The 19,946-nt window shown below is 35.6% G+C and overlaps 1 protein-coding gene across 4 annotated transcripts in view; it reads right to left on the reverse strand.

Annotated features, from left to right (window-relative positions):
• The window catches only part of RELN (reelin), a 557,702-nt gene that overhangs the window by 261,640 nt on the left and 276,116 nt on the right, over positions 1 to 19,946 (reverse strand). For all 4 annotated transcript variants that reach the window (XM_061413895.1, XM_061413894.1, XM_061413897.1 and 1 more), the window contains 2 exons: positions 12,924 to 13,020; positions 6,986 to 7,037 (listed from right to left, as the gene is read on the reverse strand). In XM_061413895.1, coding sequence (XP_061269879.1) covers positions 6,986 to 7,037; positions 12,924 to 13,020 — 149 coding nt within the window. The remainder of the gene's footprint in view (positions 1 to 6,985; positions 7,038 to 12,923; positions 13,021 to 19,946) is intronic.

A 19,946-nucleotide genomic window follows, 5' to 3' on the forward strand; every position in this document is an offset into this window, starting at 1 on the left:
TTGTTATTAGTTTTAATAATGCAGACATAATTAATTTCAATAACCTTTGCCAGAACATTATATTTAGTAGCATCTTACAATATTTCAGAATATTCCCTTTTATTACTTAAGATAGGGCTTAGGAACTTGGGGTGAGGTAGATTTGAAAAATATATAAAGTTCATATAAACTGGTCTTTTTTGTTTTGTTTTTAATTAATTTTTTTAATTGAAGGATAATTGCTCTACAGAATTTTGTTGTTTTCTGTCAAACCTCAACATGAATCATCCACAGAAGAAGCAATCAGCCAGAGAAGGCAATGGCACCCCACTCCAGTACTCTTGCCTGGAAAATCCCATGGACGGAGGACTCTGGTAGGCTGCAGTCTGTGGAGTCGCTAAGAGTAGGACACGACTGAGCAACATCACTTTCATTTTTCACTTTCGTGCATTGGAGAAGGAAATGGCAACCCACTCCAGTGTTCTTGCCTGGAGAATCCCAGGGACGGGGGAGCCTGGTGGGCTGCCGTCTATGGGGTCACACAGAGTCGGACACGACTGAAGAGACTTAGCAGCAGCAGCAGCATGCATATATCTCCTCCCTTTGAACCTCTCTCTCATCTCCCTCCCCATGCCATGTCTCTAGGTTGATACAGAGCCCTATTTCAGTTTCCTGAGCCATATAGCAAATTCCTGTTGGCTATCTATTTTATATATGGTAATGGAAGTTTTCATGTTACTCTTTCCATACATCTCACCCTCTCCTCTTCTCTCCCCATGTCCATAAATCTATTCTTTATGTCTGTTTCTCCATTGCTATGTAAATAAATTCTTCAGTACCATTTTTCTAGATTCCGTATATATGTGTTAGAATATGATATTTATTTTTCTCTTTCTGACTTACTTCACTCTGTATAATAGGTTCTAGGTTCATCCACCTCATTAGAACTGACTCAAATTTATTCCTTTTTATGGCTGAGTAATATTCCATTGTGTATATATACACAACTTCTTTATTCATTCATCTGTCAATGGACATCTAGGTTGCTTCCATGTTCTAGCTGTTGTAAATAGTGCTGCAATGAAAAATGGAATACATGTGTCTTTCAGTTTTGGTTTCCTCAGGGTATATGCCTGGGAGTGGGATTGCTGGGTGATATGGTGGTTTTATTCCTAGTCTTTTAAGGAATCTCCATGCCGTCTTTCATGGTGGCTGTATCAATTCACATTCTCTCCAACAGGGCAAGAGCGTTCCCTTTTCTCCACACTCTCTCCAGCATTTATTGTTTGTAGACTTTTTGATGATGGCCATTCTGACTGGTGTGAGGTGATATCTCACTGTAGTTTTGATCTGCCATTTCTCTAATAATGAGTGATGCTGAGCATCTTTTCATGTGTTTGTTAGCCCTCTGTATGCCTTCTTCAGAAAAATGTCTGTTAAGGTCTTTTCCCCACTTTTTGATTGGGTTGTTTGTTTTTCTGATATTGAGTTGTATGAGCTGCTTGTATTTTGGAAATTAACTCTTTGTCAGTTGTTTCATTTGCTATTATTTTCTCCCATTCTGAGGGCTGTTTTTTTTCACCTTGCTTATACCTGACATGCCTCTTGAGAAACCTGTATGCAGGTTAGGAAGCAACAGTTAGAACTGGGCGTGGAACAACAGACTGGTTCCAAATAAAGAAAGGAGTACGTCAAGGCTATATATTGTCACCCTGCTTATGTAACTTATATGCAGAGTACATCATGAGAAATGCTGGGCTGGAAGAAGCCCAAGCTCGAATCAAGATTGCCAGGAGAAATATCAATAACCTCAGATATACAGATGACACTGCCCTTATGGCAGAAAGTGAAGAAGAACTAAAGAGCCTCTTGATGAAAGTGAAGTAGGAGAGTGAAAAAGTGGGCTTAAAGCTCAACATTCAGAAAACTAAGATCATGGCATCTCGTCCCATCACTTCATGGCAAATAGATGGGGAAACAGTGGCTGACTTTATTTTTGAGGGCTCCAAAATCACTGCACATGGTGACTGCAGCCATGAAATTAAGAGATGCTTACTCCTTGGAAGGAAAGTTATGACCAACCTAGACAGCATATTAAAAAGCAGAGACATTACTTTGCCAACAAAGGTCTGTCTAGTTAAGACTATGGTTTTTCCAGTGGTCATGTATGGATGTGAGACTTGGACTGTGAAGAAAGCTGAGTGCTGAAGAATTGATGCTTTTGAAGTGTGGTATTGGAGAAGACTCTTGAGAGTCCCTTGGACTGCAAGGAGATCCAAGCAGTTCGTCCTAAAGGAGATCAGTCCTGGGTGTTCATTGGAAGGACTGAGGCTAAAGCTGACACTCCGATACTTTGGCCACCTCATGCAGAGTTGACTCATTGGAAAAGACTCTGATGCTGGGAGGGATTGGGGGCAGGAGGAGAAGGGGACGACAGAGGATGAGATGGCTGGATGGTATCACCAACTCGATGGATATGAGTTTGAGTGAACTCCGGGAGTTGGTAATGGACAGGTAGGCCTGGCATGCTGCGATGCATGGGGGCGCAAAGAGTCGGACACGACTGAGTGACTGTACTGAAAGACATTTTCATACCTTAATCTGTAAATATAAAACATTCATGACATAGTGCCTTTACTTTGTTTAAGGTGATTAAAAACAAATGAAAAAGCAGTAAACACACACACACACAAACATCTGTGTGTGTGTGCATCCTAAGTCACTTCAGTCATGTCCTACTCTTTGCGACCCTATGGACTGTAGTCTGCCAGGCTCCTCTACCCATGGGATTCCTTAGGCAAGAATACTGGAATTGGTTGCCATGCCCTCCTCCAGGGGATCTTTCTGATTCTGGGATCAAACCTGCAACTCTTGCATTGTAGGTGGATTCTTTAGCACTGAGCCACTAGTGAAGCCCAAACACATACTTATAAAACCCCAAATCTTCAGGATATTCATAAGTAAAACCAAAGAAAAAAGGTATCAACTCTATGAATTATGAACAAATAAAAGATTCTAGCTAGTTCATTAATAACAAACTGATTAAACACATGGATATGTATTTTTTGTCTACTGGCTTCACTAAAAGCACAGTTTATTGGTGATTCTCTGTTTTCTTCTGGATTATTTTTTCCATTGATTGAGGTCCTCAGATCACTTCCCCCAAATCTCTTGACATGAAATGTCTGTATCACATCAATTTAGCACTTGGTTACATAATATTACAGATGTCTCTGTAATAGTTTCTTGTCATTCAGGCAAGAAATATTTATGAGCATCTTCTAATTTTGAGTCCCTAGGGCTGAGGGCTAGGGCTGAGAATAACATGATGGACAAGACAGATACACCTCCTAAGCCAAAAAGTTCTTCATGATGTATGTTTTTAAAATGCTTTACCTTCAATCCCCACTTAGCCAACAGATTCTGTTAATCTGGAAAAAAGATCTGGGCTAAATTGAACAAGTATATTCTTTGGCAAGTTCGTGTTGAGTAAATCAATGTAGATTTATATTATGGAAGGGACAAATCCATTCTTAACACAACTGATCTTTCTTAAGAAAGATCACACATATAAGAATTAATTTCATTATATTTCTTTATTGCTTAAGAGAGAAAGAGGTAACTTTTCTGACCTCTACTGCCTATTTAAAACTCCCAGCTGATGAACATGAACTCTTTAGATGGACACAACTATATGCTACATTGCTCATAGCCTTCCTTAGCCAGTCTTTCTGCTCCAGGAAAGAACTCAGATTCCCATTTTATGCCTTGCTTATGTCACTCTATCTCCTCAACTGGAAAAACTTCATCCTTTCCAATGACTCATGTTGTTGACTTTCAGGAACTCTCCTAAGAAGCCTTCCTGAATCGCTTTACTCTGCAGGACCTAACACCACAGGGACCTGAAACGTCCATTTATGTTTACAACAATCTAGCAGTTCTCTAGAGGTTGCATGCTCCATATGCATCTAAAGCCTTCCACCACATCACTAAGCACTACTATAAAATGTTGTTTTCTCACTTTTTTGTCTTTCCATAGTCAACTTTAACCCAGAAAAGCCCAAGGAGACAGCAAAATACTCAGTGAGATTCTGTTAAATGAATAACGAGTCCAAAGCACTACTAGCACTTCCCCTGGACCCAGGATCCTGCTTAGGAAAACAGAGTTTGGAGGAACCTGTAAAATAATGGTTTGCAAGGGCACCATCTCAAATTTTTCTTCCTGTCTCAGAGGAAATCTAAAGGAAATAGGTAAGTGCCCCTAAGGCTACAACCATAAATTCCACCAGTTGAATCTAATGAATCAAGTGAGGATTGTAGCAGATCGATGCCTAGCACAGTAATGGATATGAGATCTTTCACTGAAATGGAAAAATGAAAAGTTGTTCTAAGAGTATTTTAGGTCATCTTTCAAGACAATTTAGCTATTGATAACCTGGTAAATTTCAACTTCAGGACTGTGTTTTCAGGATGTTTTAACTTAAAAATTCATTTGGTGAAGATAGTCTGTAATCTATGTATGTGTGTGTGTGTGTGTGTATGTGTATGTGTGTGTATGTATTTAGAAAGATACACTGGCATAGCATTGGTGCTAATAATTGACATGGCAAGAGTTTATTAAGACACTTCTTAGTAATTAAAGACAAGATACTTGGAACTCTCTTGGATAATGCTTATGATGTAATTAAAAATGTTTACAAGAGCAATATAAAAATATCAAGGCAATAATTTATTCAGTTGTGGTTGTATAGGCATAATTTATTATTGAGGCCATAAATAAAGACAGAATCCCCTAGAAAGTGGTCTATATTATATCTGAATCATCACGATATACAATGAAAATTTAACATCCCAGAGGACTTCTTAAGAAGTGACTCTAAAGTTTCACAAGACACAAATAAATATAAACGTTGAACTGTGTACATACTGTGTTTTTTATAACACACTTAATAAAAATTTTGAACAGAATATAAATGCAATGCTACTAGGCTGAGGTTGCTACTTTGGTATTTGGTCACTGTGGGGCTTGTAAAACTCAGGATGAATATATACAATTATGACGTGTCTGTAATTTCTGTGTGTGCCCCAGTCTAGTCCTCACACCATAAATACAAACAGAACAATAGTACTCCAAGCACTCATCATGAGATACACAAAATCATTTCGGAAAAGTTCTGCTTATTATACCTATTTACCACACAACACCATACATCATATAGCTAATGGTTTGCCACTACACTGCTTCTCAGCCACCTTAATACTTCTTAGTTCTCAAGAATTTTTATCCTCAAAATGTAGTAAGCAAATTCCCTGATGAAGTCACTAAGCAGTAAATTATAATTTATTTAACTAAATATTTTGTCTCATTCCCATACAATGACATGTTAAAATTTCACTTTTCTAATTTAAAATTAGAAGTGTATTTTTTTAGTTACAAACTTGACATCTATTTATCCATCTTTTTGTAACTCCTTGATTCTGTTACTCTTCCAGTCTTCTAGCCTAGGATTCAAATCCATGCTTTTTATAATACAAGCAACACTCTGGCCTGCTGGGCTATAACCCTCTGACTTGTGGAGAAATCAATGATTCTTGCCAAATTACATTTTTTGGGTCTAGTCTCAAGCCTCTGGGTATGGTGCTTCTTCTGGGCTTTGGGTCTCCGGCACCAAACTCTTTATTCTCTGATAAACATTCCTTTCTCAGCTACTGAAAGGTGAGGAAATGAATCTATGCTGGCTCAAAAGTATACTCCTTACTATTTACAAAAAAAGATCTTTTTTCCCTTGAAGGAGGGATAATTTAATCAGTGCTGGATCTCTGCTACCTTGAATACAGTTTAAATATAGTAGAATTGTGAGCATATATTTTAAAAGAGGATTCTCTTGTGTTCTTTAAATGCTTAAAGATAATATCTGAAATTAATATATTATTATTAATAAATGCTCAGACTATTGATAAATAAAAAAATCTAGCTTATATTTTGTAATAGTAGTATAATGAATTTAAACATTTGTTCTGGTTAGGAATCTCTAAGTTACACTAGCCTGTCATGCTACAGTTGAAAAAAATCCTGCTTCTGTAACACTACAACTTCAAAAAAAATAGCTCTTTTTTCTGATTATAGAAGTTTTATATGCTCATTATAGAAAATTTATTATACACTTGCTAACAGATCAAAAAACCTTCCTACCAAAAACATTATTTTTTTGTTAATGCTTTCCTTATGGCCACATAAGGACTGCTGAATAGTTAGCAAATTGTTGGAGGTAATGCTATCAGTGTGAGAAGAGAAGAGTCCAAATTGTACACAAGCAGGTTCACAGTATACCTAACAGAAACTTAAAGGGTGCAACCTGAGGGAAAAATGACAACTACATGACTTAAAGAAAATTGCTCTTAGGAAATCAACTACCGTGGGCTGCAAGAGCGCTGTTCTGCAATTAGGACTAGAAGCACAGTAAGAGAAACAGCTCTTCCGCTAGTGGTGGATCCCCAAAGATATGACAGTGAAGATGGTCCAAAGTGGAGGGTGCCATCTCAGAGGCATGGCTGTCAGCAGTCCTCATGTCATGGGGAGAGGCCAGGAGGTGTCCATGTTATAAAACCAAGACCAAAAATTAGCCCCCATCTAGAAGGCAATATCTTTCTTTACTTAGAATATTCCCTTTGGAAACACACATGTTATTTATTAATATACAACAATTAGTAAGGTCATTCTGTGTAATATAATATTCCAATACACTCAAAATCCATATGTAACTACCTTTAAAATGTTTTGGATTACCTGGATTGTTTTTACATGCCACTTGCTGCCAGAGAGAAATGAGAACAGCATTTAAATTTTTTTTAAATTTCACTTTAAAAATGTTTTAAATTATTTACTGCAGTGTTAAGACTTACTTTTCTCTAAATCTAAAAGCATTTGGCACCATAATCCTGCTGGAACACAATGATTAAAACAAACATTTCCAAGTTAAATTGCTTAATTGCTAACAACACTTACCAATGGAAAACTGGAGGACAGAAGCTGTTGTTGTATTAAGGCCTGTGGTAATCTAGAAAAAGGAATATACCAAAATCAGACAAGATAGAAAGCAGGAGAAAGAGGCAAAAGATGCAGGAGGAGGGAGAGTGAAAATTAAGAGGATGGAAAGGAGCCATAAACAAAGGTTATATTTATCCAGTGATTAGCTTGTTTCTGTCAATATGTTTTGTGTTTCTCTGGGAGATCCTCACTTAGGCACTCCCAGTACATTTTTCAGGGTCTAGTTTAAAACTCTTTTTAGTGTAATTTACCAGGCATTTAACACAGCCCCCTCTACTCACTGCACCCTTCTCTCATTCCTCATCAGTAGGCCTGGGGCCCATAAAAATGTCATTAAAAACTGACCAAACAAAAACTGGGGCCAAAATTAAAACATATGAGAAGAGTAGGAATATTTTGAAAAGTAAATAAAATTACAACAGGTAAAAGATACAGAAGTTTTTTGGAGGATGATAAAAATGTTCTAAAACTGATTGTGGTAATGGCTGTATAATTTTGTGATTAAGGTGAAAACCTTGAATTGTATACTTTAAATGAATGAATTGTAGAGTATGAGGATTAATTTTCAATAAAACTGTTACCCCTCCCCCAAATAATCAAATTATAGGGGTAGAAATACTCTTCCAACACATTGCTATTATTTTCCTTTAGTTTCATGAAAAAGCACGCCTAAATAACTTTCCCCTTTCTGGAAAAGGAATGGTACCTTATTTAATTTTAAATAAATTAAAATTTTTTAAAAAATTAATTTTTTTCCATTCATTCATTCTATGGAGCAGTTACTTTGACCCATACCAGCTCAAGTAAGGTGAGAAATAAGGTTCTCATTTTCTTTCTCTTTTCTTTTGGTTCTTATTTTCAGTGACTCTTGTTGGGTTTCTGATCCCATGAGCTAAGGTAAGGGATGCATCCTATGACTGAACCCAATAAAATAGGAAGTGGATAACTATGTTTTAAACATGGCAGAAGGAGTAGTCTTCTTAATGTCATAATAATACTCTTGGACTTTGTAGCCCTCATACGATGGAGTCCACCATGGCAGAAGGGTTAAGAGATAGCCAGTTCATGAATCACTGTGGGAACTGGTGGACAAACAGTGAATAAGCTTCTTGAAGTGCCAAAATTCAGCTGAAATGTGAATATCAAAAGATCGAATTGTGCTTTCCATTTCTACAACACAATTTGGAAAGCGGTGTTGGAGTGTATGTTTTAATTATGTGACTTTAACATTCATGAAGAAACAGAAAAGATAACAAAGGGGAGGGCAAGAGAGACCTTTTTATAAGTTGTCTAGATATCAGTATGGCTATCAGCTCCTAATTTGTTTTTACCATTGCAAGAATCACTGGTGTCAGGGTATCAGATGAAATTATCTATTTAAATCTTTCACTGTCACAGATTATTTAAGAAAAAACTGGCCCACCATGTCCAGAACTCTGTTTCCTATTTCCTTCCTCTCATCAGAGTCATTAGAGAAAAATGCACTAATAGAAATTTCTTTAGATAACAAAAATACTAGCTCCTTTTTTTCTTTAAAAGAGGTTAGCAGACATTTGGTCCTGTCCAGTATGTCCAAAAGACATTTGGTCCTCTACAAAAAGTCCATAATATTTGGTCGTGTCCTAAACCATTTAACATAAACCAAACAAGCTCATGGACGTTTTGGATAGACCAAATCTCAAAGACCTTTCGGTATCTACCAAATGTTTCAGAGAAAAAATGTCTCATGGATGCCTTGGACAGAACCAAATGCCCTACAAGGTTAAAAGAAATCTGTTTTTTCCCTCCCCCATAACTTTTAGAGTATCTATTTACCCTCAGGGGTTTCCACTTGGAAAATTTGATCTTAAAGTCCAGAGAGGCACATGGAAATTTTTAAAATTTTTCACAAAAACTGAATGAATGCTCTTTTCCTCCTCTGATTTTATGTAACTGAGTAATTCCCAGATGAGTTATGAAATACTCTTGAATGTAAGTTCTTTGAAACAATGGTATGGCATTATATAAGCTAAAAGCACCATGGTTATTGCTATTGCTAGTGCATTAAATATATGAGAGTCTTTGATATTTATCCTGAGGGTGTAATAAATGGTGCTTGTGTCACCTGGATGATCAAGTTTCACAGTTGTGACCTCTGCTAGCAAACAGTAAATCACTTGGAATAGTGCCAAATTTCAAATTACATGTGCTAACTGAGGGTGACCTTAGACTTTGATTAGTCATTGATTTCATTATTTGTTTTCTTCACCAGGGAAGCTAAGGACTATTGGAATGATTGACTCTCATTCCTTTACCTTGACCTAATTTAGTTTATTAGTAAAATTGTCAGCTACAAGAAAGGATAGGAAAGATGAAGAGGGGAAAAAAAAAACCAATAAAGCACTGCCTATAAAATCTGTTCACCTATATTTACATTCGGGTATTATAAATTATTTATTATTCTTGAGTTCAAATACATAATTTCAGTCTGCAAAGTTATTACATCAGCCATTCTGAAAACTAAAGAACCTCTTAAAGAGATTTTGATGATTTTGCAGCCATGAAATTAAAAGACACTTACTCCTTGGAAGGAAAGTTAAGACCAACCTGGATAGCATATTGAAAAGCAGAGACATTACTTTGCCAACAAAGGTCCATCTAGTCAAGGCTATAGTTTTTCCAGTGGTCACGTATGGATGTGAGAGTTGGATTGTGAAGAAAGCTGAGCGCCAAAGAATTGATGCTTTTGAACTATGGTGTTGGAGAAGACTCTTGAGAGTCCCTTGGACTGCAAGGAGATCCAACCAGTCCATTCTAAAGGGATCAGTCCTGGGTGTTCTTTGGAAGGACTGATGCTAAAGCTGAAACTCCAGTACTTTGGCCACCTCATGCAGAGCTGACTCATTGGAAAAGACCCTGATGCTGGGAGGGACTGGGGGCAGGAGGAGAAGGGGACGACAGAGGATGAGATGGCTGGATGGCATCACTGACTCGATGGACCTGAGTCTGAGTGAACTCTGGGAGTGGGTGATAGACAGGGAGGCCTGGTGTGCTGCGATTCATGGGGTCGCAAAGAGTCGGACACGACTGAACGACTGAATTGAACTGAACTGATGAATATCAGAGAGAGGACTTTTTCACTACCAAATCTCACTGTTCGTAAATTATCAAATAAACTCCAAATTATAGAAAATTAGTATGCTCACCAAATGAATCTGAAGAATTCACTGCAGGCTGAATCTGTTCATTCTACACTTCTTCCCTATAAATTTGTACTGAATTTAATCCTGTTTTAGCCCAAACTCCTCATTGTAACTAAAACACATTTCCAAATATGAGAGAAAAATTGAGTAAATAATTTATTTTTTAAAAAATGGAGAGTAACATAACTAATTTTATTTTAAGCTCTGAGAGAGCACATTTTCTCTTAGAGGAATGGGTAAATGAATTCCTCATTACTTTCAATTCAGACTAGCAAAATGAATCAAGTTAGTGCCCTCCCTGAAACATGGAGACTTCACTGAGGTAATGAAACACGTGAGGCTTGTGCAGTAGAGCAGCAATGGGAACACAAATGCACAGTATGCCCATGTGGTAGCAGATACCTCCTCTCTCAGGCTTTGTCTTTTATTGAAATGAAATAGCCATTTGACTAAATTCGCAAAATGGAAATGCTCTTTTAGGCATTTAAAAAAATTAGGCCTACCAAAGTTCTTTGCCTTGATCTATGGTTCCTTGTTTCACAGTTTCAGTAAGAACTGGATTTATGAAAAATTTTAAAGTATACACATGTACTTTTAAAAGTGATATTTGGGGGCTGATAACTTTCATCAGTTCTCACGCACAACAGTTTTTACTGGATTCAGTTTTGAAGTGAAAATATTTGAATTTTAGTGGATAATAGCCTGTTAACTGACAATTGAATTCGTCACTTTTCTTTTGATTGATCTTTTTTCTGTAAACACAATTTAGATACAATATATATTTTTGCTCCTGGGATACTAATACAGTATAAAAATAACTGGAAACTGGAAGTTCCTAGTGTATAAAATGTAGATGTCATTCTTATCTTTGTTAACGAATCTTCATTTTGTTCCCTTTAAGTCTACAACACAACTCATATTAGGGAAATACTTATGATGTAAACATAAATCTGTATATGTTTTTTCATTTCTTGGGTGAAGATAATTATTTTGAATATTTTCCTTCTTGGTTGAAAAGCTAATCTTATATTAATTATATAACACAATTCAAAACTAGCCCACTGAGCATATAAACTCTAATAGTCAATATACTGGAATATAGTGAAATTATCAGACTTAAATATACATAGCATCAAATAAACTAGATACTTCAGTTTCTATGCTACAGAAATATGAATTCTGGCATTATATTCTTAGATATGTTTATTTCTCATTAATTAGAAACAAAAAAGAATTGGCCAAGCATTTCCTGAAATATTACTGAGTGGGGAGAACATTCTACAATGGTCATTTATTCTAAGCTCAATTAACTATGACAAAAATTTAATTTTGTTTTAAGGTTTATAGATAATTAATTCAGTCATAGTATATTATTTAAGATGTACTAGCAAATCTATTTTTTTCAAGAAGAATTTCACTACAGAGTCACATTTGTTTTGCAGGAATATTATAACACCTTGTAAGATTTGAATTATGAGTACCTATTATTTTAATTTGCATCCAATTAATTTTGTTTGTGTTCTAATTTCAACTAAAAACTCTTCAATTTATCAACGTTCTGAAGCTCATATGTTTAATAAATTAAATTTATCTATTGCCATGAAAGGGGTATTCAAGCAGCATAAAATAAGAACCGTGTTATAAAAATTAATTGACTTTCACAATTTGACAACTAAATCTTCCTTTAATTACCTAGCTAGGTTTTTTTCCTCCTTTTTAAGGTGGAAGGCAGTCTTTGGCCACTTTTACAATTAATTAATTTGAAACATAATGTATGATGGAGGGGTGAAAAATACAACTTGTTACTAAAAGCTGCATGATAAGGAAGATATGGGAGAAAAAAGGAGAGGCATTGAAACTCAAGTTGAAAGGCAAAGCATAAGAGATGCTGCAGAAAGAACATTAGGTACAAAGAAACTGAGCTTGAAGTGTAAGACAACAATTAGCTTTTTCAAGAAAAAGAATACATCCTTTTTCAAGAAAGTGTAATGAATATGGTCTTGGTGCCAGAAAGAAGTACCACGTGACAACAAAAGGCTCATTAGTCATATTTGATGGCTAATGATTTAATTGCTTTCAATTTTAGAATGCTCATGTTGCATTTTACACATGATCCAAGGACTTATTTTTGGCAAACAAAGTCTAATCATCTAAATTAAAATAACCTACTATCAAACAATTTGGCATAAACCAAACTTTTTTAAGAACTGGTTTCTTTAGTCTGTTCTTTCATTTTAAATATTTCATTAAAGTTTCTAGGTGATTAGGAAACAAAGTGTAAAAATAATGTGATAAAATTGTTCATCTAACATTTTTCAATTGCAAGGAGATAAGAAGTATAAAAGTAAAGCTTTATACAAGGACTTATAAAGTAACAAATTATGTAGATATTATATATACAATATTTGTCTCTTGTATATATCATATGTCATGCATGTCATACCCATAGTTTTAAAAAGCCATATAATCATATGACGTGCCATGTTTAATGAGATCCATTGATGCTGCCAATTTTTTTTACTAAATTCTTTATTTTTTTACATTTGAAAATAAACTAAAATCACTCCTCCTAATTTGAGATATTTGCAGTAGGACTCATAAGTAATACTGCACATTTTCATCTGAATTGGAATTGAGTAGGAAAACCTTTGTTGCAAAAAAACTCAGTAAAGACAATGTATTTGGAATAATGTACATAAATAGCACATACTTACCAATTCTCTTGGGCCATATGGCTCACAGAAGGTGACAGCATTGCCATGCATAATTGCACCACACTGTTCTCCAGTCTCACAGTTGTTACATTCCACCCTATGGGAACACAGAACACAACCTCAATCTGCGAACTAAGTAGCACAGAGTGGTTTATCACTCAAAAGATGTAATAGATATTGTTATTCAGTTGAAATCAACATTTCCAGGTAGGTAATGGTATTTTGTATTGTGACAAGTTAAGGAAGCATGAAAACAGAAAGGCTTGAAGTTCAGTCCTAGTTCTTTCAGTTACTGTCACTGGAGGTTACTTTAACTTCCCAAAGTTTCAGTTTTCTCATCTGTAACATGAAGATAATAATACTAAACTAAATATCACATAGTTATCATGAGGATTAAATGAGAGAATGTATATAAAACACAGAGTACAGAACTAATCTTATAGTAGGCACTTAATAGTGGCAGTTAGTAGTATTATCAATTATTACATAACAAACTATGTTCAATACAAGTATTTTGCTAATATTAAAGATAAGCAAAGTTATATACACTTATATAATGAACTAAAACCATATATCTCTGAAATCCAAAGGTGTTTTACAAATTTAAACCTTTTTCTTTTGAATTATGATTAACATCAGTTTAAAATAACTGTCCTAAAATAGATGTGCAAGTCTACAAAATATATCATGCAAAAAATAATGGAATCAGATTGTATTTAATCCACATAATAATATTAAATAAATACAAATTCTAATCCAACAAATTTTGGATACTGAGTTAATGTTAAACTTGCAAATAATTTACTTAGTTGCTTCCCTTATTATTATGAAGTGGCTAATAAAATCTTAGAACAGAATATCAACATTAAATATATTCATGTCTTCAGTATAAATTGACAATATAAATATTGTGGATTTGACTTTGCATATTTATAGTAACATTTATAATGCTCTGGGATTATGATATTTCAACCTACATTCATTACATGTAGAAAGACTGAACTATGTTTTCTTAGTCTGAACCTCAAAGTGCATGAGAGCTGTATTTCATGCAGAAAGGACATTTTCAAAGACTTTCACATTCTAGCTGCCAAACATCGTGGACAGGACACTAAGTATGCCCTTCGTTTTTGAAGATTGTTGTATCAGACCCTTTCAGTTGTTTGCTAATCTCATAGAAAAGAAGGAGCAGGAAGTCCTATTCAAATAGGAAAAAGGCAAAGGTATGAAAAGATATCACAAAGCTCATAAAGCCAAGAGGCAGAAGCACAATAAGTAAAAACTTGGCAAATAAATAGACATATTTCCTATATGTGTATTACATGGAAAAAATATTCTAATCTTTTGAGCTATATTCCCACACAAAGAAGATCAACAATGTCAAGAAGCTTTGATTTTTTTAAAAATAAACAGAGAACAACTTCTGACATGGAATTTTGGAGAAACAGTAGTATCTCATATCTTAGTAGATTGAAATCTTTGCTTGATTACTGTAAAGAAAGATTCTAATAAAATGTCCTTTATGTTAGAAAAGACAGTAGTAGCTTCATGGTGCAACGAATATGTCTCTTGTTCACCATTTTATGCTTGGCATGATGTGAAAAGTGAAAGTCGCTCAGTCGTGTCCACTTTCTTTGGGACCCCATGGACTGTATAGTCCATGGAATTCTCCAGGCCAGAATACTGAAGTGGGTAGTCTTTCCCTTCTCCAGGGGATCTTCCCAACCCAAGGATCGAACCCATGTCCTCCACATTGCAGGCAGATTCTTTAGCAGTTGAGTCACAAGGAAAACACATGAATCCTGGAGTGGGTAGCCCATTCCATCTCCAGCAGATGTTCCTAACCCAGGAATTGAACCCGGGTCTCCTACATTGCAGGTGGATTCTTTAGCAACTTAGCTATCAGGGAAGCCCTAAGGCTTGAGGTCTAAAGCACTTCAAATAGAGCCTGGCACACTTCAAACAGAGCAAGCATGATGCAAATGTTAGCATAAGTTTTAACTATTTTTGATATGGATTCCCAACATTTTCATCCAAAACAAGTATGTTAGGTTTTTTCCCCCCCACAGAGAATCTGTTACATGAACTTTTTACTACTGTTTTTCTATTCTTAAAACTATACATTAATTTTTCCCAAGGAGTGTGATTTTGAAGTACAGAGAAGTAGCATCAAAATCATAGTGGGCTTCTTAGTGATAGATGAGGATTATTTGTCCTCCAAGGAATTGTGAAATGACTCAGAAGAAAAATAAGCTTTGTCAGAGAGAAATTACAAGATTGTTCAACCCTCACATGGACTATCTGACATTTTCCTCCAGTAATTCTAAACTAAAATCATCACTGTTGGTGTGAAGTCTGAGGCCTGATATTTGAATTCTCAAAGCAATCATTCTATCTGTAAATATTGATCAGCAGTTCCCAAATCAATTGTATATCAGGAAAATAATATCTGTATAAACACATGTATTTCAAATCCCCATCATCCACAGTTTATGTTAAATAGGATTCAGGTGTAGCTTAGATATCTGTATATTATTTAAAGATGATTCTAGCATAGGTGCCTATAGCCTGGCACTAGGGAACCAGTGAATAGTAGATGTTTGATGTGTTTGGAGAACCACTTCTATTTTGTGGAATAACAGGAGTTAAAAAACCAATAAACACACAAAAAAGGTAATCAGTTACAGCATTCTCCCCACTTGGCTCAACAACCCCTCTGGACCTTTTTCTTCCGTGATGTGCTTTATAGATCCAGAAACTTAAAATTAACAAAGGCATTGGTACCCGGTTGAATCTTAAAGATCTTGAAATACCAGCTATTACTCACTGAACTGTTGCTACCTGGAGGCACAATGGCTTCACCAAGGACTAAGGAAACAAATCTGTTAGTTTCCCATCAAGGTCTTTTAAATGCCCTTTGCTTGAATTTCTCACAGTATGACTGGGTTTGTCAACATAATTTTTTGTAATTTGTTTTGAAAACACATCCCTCTGGGTAGTCAAATCCAATCCACTCTTAGCTGCCAATGGTGTATTTACTCATTTATCATTCATTAATTCATTATTATAATTAACAAACTTGTGCTAGGAACCTATAGGCACTGTGATGAGCTTTAGTGGTACAAACACCAAAAAAGGGCTATTTGTTTCTAACATCTTAATCTGTAGTTTCCGAACTGAATTTGTTCAAGAAAATGATGGGTTCTGTAAAGTAAGGTAACATAGTCTTCAGAGATTGATGGAAAGAGGATGTTTTAAATAATTTCAGTTAAACAGATTTTTGTTTTTCAATTTAAAAAGGAATGTGACCTCCCAAGCTAAGGATTAGAAATGAATTGCTTCTCTGCTTAAAAGTAATAGTGAATATTTCTCTAATCTAAGAACCTACTCCCCCTGTCTTCTTTTTCTCAATATGAAAAACAGAACATAAGAATCTGACAAATACCAAGTACATCATATGAATTGCCCACCTCAAAATATACTCTCATGAACAGTATGATTAAAAGACATTTTAAGGGAAATGCTTGCTATCCCCAAAGACCATGCAAAGCCTGAATTTATTGAGCTCTCTCTCTGAATCTATTTATCACATGCTTAGGTACCACATGAATCTTATCTATTACTAGAGTTCACAGATCATTAGGCGTTCAAGTTGGAGGGCATCTGAAGTATCACCGAGTTTCATTACCCCCTCATTTTACAAATTATAAAATGAGACTAGAGGCCAGTTTTCCTGACTCCTTGTCCAATATCCTTCCCACTCCACTCTAATGCAGCCAGGAAAAGAAAAGAACTCCAATTCTACAAAAATCATGTGCATTTCAAAAATGTTTTTCATCATTTTTGCTATCAGAGTTCATCTGGAAAACCTAACATCTTTTCTTAAAAGTTTTTTTTTTTCATTTATAGCATAAGGGGTTTTGCTTTGCTAATACAAATGTACAAAAATAAAAGAAATGTCATGGACTTCATAGAAAATGTTCAGAATGAATTTACTGGACTAAAGTACATAAGCAAATTCAATATTCCTTTGGTCATGTTACATCCTTAGATAATTCATCCCTATTTTATATACACATTATCATACTATCATTTTTTTCCACCAACAAAACCATAAAGGAATCAGTAAGGATGAAGGCAGGTACTTGTTGACCAACACATGTGGATTAAACTGTAAACATAAAAGAAAAAGAATGCTTTGAGCCAAGATTTGGTTTTCACTCTAACAAGCTCCTTGGCAGTTTGAAACTTGTTATTTTGGTGTCAATACTCCATTTTTAAAAAAATTATTTAGGTGGCTGTTTTTGTTTAGAAATTATATTCAGTGTGCATTTGTGCTGTAGAGAGCACACTTCTGAAGGTATAATTATGTTTTTAATCCTGATTTTAAAATTTATTAGGCTAGAAAACGTGCCAAAGTCCCTGTTCAGGAGGCACAGAGGAAGCTGAAGTGAAATGTCCCCGGAGTCCCTGTGGTCCCCATGTCCTACAGAGACTCACACAGGACTTTCAGGACACTGGAAAGATGAGGAGGATTAATGAGAAACTTGGGCTCCATCGAACAGTCAGAGATTTATGAATGGTTGGTGGTGACATCATCCTGATAACAATAAATAAATAACCGAAATACTATTTTCTCAAGAGCAGTCTAATTACATGGCTCATTCTTCTTTTTAGATCAGAGTGAAATCACTCAGCCTTTAGTCAGTCACTCTGCTGAAACAAGTTAATCATCTGGAAACTCAGTGACAATCAGTTATCAATTTCTCATTTGGGATACATGCTGTTTGTCCCCAAGACTGGGGACACTGTATTATCTCTCTGTAATTTATTGCCTCTAAAGGAGGCAATGTCTGGTATTCTATGAGTCAATTGTCTATTCACCAGCATTTCTGAACAGAGATATTAAAATACTTTTAATATTTGATCTGATTATAAAATGTACTTTAAAAGTGGAAAGAGAAAAGTGAAATCTCTTATAATTTCCTGACCCAAAGATAACAAGTCTCTCTCCCCAGGTACAGCTCATACTGCATGTGTTGATAATCTAATGTGTGAGTTTGAAAGGCAAGGCTAGATCAGGGACTGGTGAATCTGTCAAAGTAAACAGGGCCCTGTCAGCCATCTGGGAGCTGGACAGTCAGCTGACTTCATCTGGAGACACTGGAGCTCCTTGTACTTTCCACTGAAACCTCAACAAGCAACCAACTATACTCCAAAAAAAAAAAAAAAAAAACCTCAATAAGCAGAACACTCAACTTTTGACCATATTTTATAGCAAAGAGATGATGTTTTATAATAAAAAGGCATGACTATTTACTTGTGAAAGACCACACTTAAAAAAAAGAAAAACCCTCAAAGAATTCTCTTCTCTTTGTAAATATGGAATATTTTTAGAAAAACAGCAAGGAAAGTCCACTCTATAAGACTGAGAATAATATTACCTTCAACGATGTCATGACTTTTTTTTCTAAGGAACTAACACATGCTCTAAATATGAAAATGACAAATTCCATTTATAGTTCATTCTTTCTCATTACTTCTCACTGAGGAAGGTAAGAGAACTCTTCCTATTCATCAGGGAGTTTAAAAATTTAATTTCTCCTTTGTTAACAGCTATAATGACAAATATTATTTGAATTAAAAATATCCCTTCTAATACCCTACTACTGAATGCAATATTCTGACCTCCTACTATGGTGAATTCTACTACACGCTGCTTGAGGAAATATTTTCTCATTTGTTTCAAATGTACTTGACATTTAATTCCACTGAGTGAGTTCTTATTTCTGTCATAAAAAACAGAGATTAAAGAAGGAAATAATAAGCTTCCAGATTCGCACCTTTTTTTAATAGTAGGACACCTCCTGGTTAACCTTTCTATTGTTGATGAAGTTTTCCCTAGAGCAATTACATCAGGGTAAGTGGAAGAAGGGGGAGGAAGCAAGAAAAAGAAGGTTAGAGGAGAGTTTTATAATAAGAGAAAAAAGTTACTAACAAAGGAGAAGAGAGAGTGTGAAAAAGTAGAAAAAGGGGAGGTCAAGAAGATGAAGAGAAAAAGTAGAAAAGGACGCACAGAACATCAGAGTATCAGGGGACTTCCCTGGTAGTCCAGTGGCTAGGACTCCTTGAATGCAACGCAGGGGGCCTGGGTTTAATCCCTGGTCTGGGAACTAGATCCCACATGCTGCAACAAAAATCCTACATGCTGCAAAAGAAAATTAAAGATCCTGCCTGCCACAACTAAGATCCAATGCAGTCAAATAAATAATAAGTATACTTTTAACAAAGATCAGAATATTGGACCATTAAACCTTAAAACTGAATTATAATTCCACAATCCAAACTACAGGGATATATTAGAGGTTTTGGCAAAGGTAAGTCATCAGATAAAATATTATTTTGCAGATATTTATTACCCATTCACAGTCTCCCTTTGTCACCAGCTCCTGAAAACTTATAAGGTATATGTTTCATGTCAAATAGGTAAGATGGCATATTAGGTGATATGATTCCAAGTGGTCATCATTACAACAACAACCAAAGGCCCCCTGGAAATCCTTCAGCAGTGATGTGCAGACCTTGATGCCCATGGTGAGTGCTTCCTTCACCCATCAGGTCTTACAGGCTTACCACCCACAGGCCAGTTGTACACTGAACAACGTGGATGTACTTCTATCTACTCCCCCCCGCCCCCACCCCCAGTGACACTGGTCATCAGATTTACTTTGTTCTGATTACCTGGAAACTACATTTATATTGTAGTTTTCATACCTGTCTACTAAATGGAGTCCCCTCTGCTCTTGTTTTCTATGGGGGCTCCAAGATACTAAGGAACTCTGAAGTAGTTTTACTGCTTGCTTGACTTCTTTTATCTTACACGGATTAAACTACTGATCACTGAATAAATAAAGAATCAGCTAGAATAACTCACCCCCATACTAAAATTTCAGTCGTTTTAGGGTCTTTGTTTAGATAATTATTTTTCTCAAAGAAAATAAACTTTAATACAACAAATCACCA

Source organism: Bos javanicus, chromosome 4, assembly GCF_032452875.1.
Source record: "Bos javanicus breed banteng chromosome 4, ARS-OSU_banteng_1.0, whole genome shotgun sequence".
NCBI lineage: Eukaryota > Metazoa > Chordata > Mammalia > Artiodactyla > Bovidae > Bos > Bos javanicus.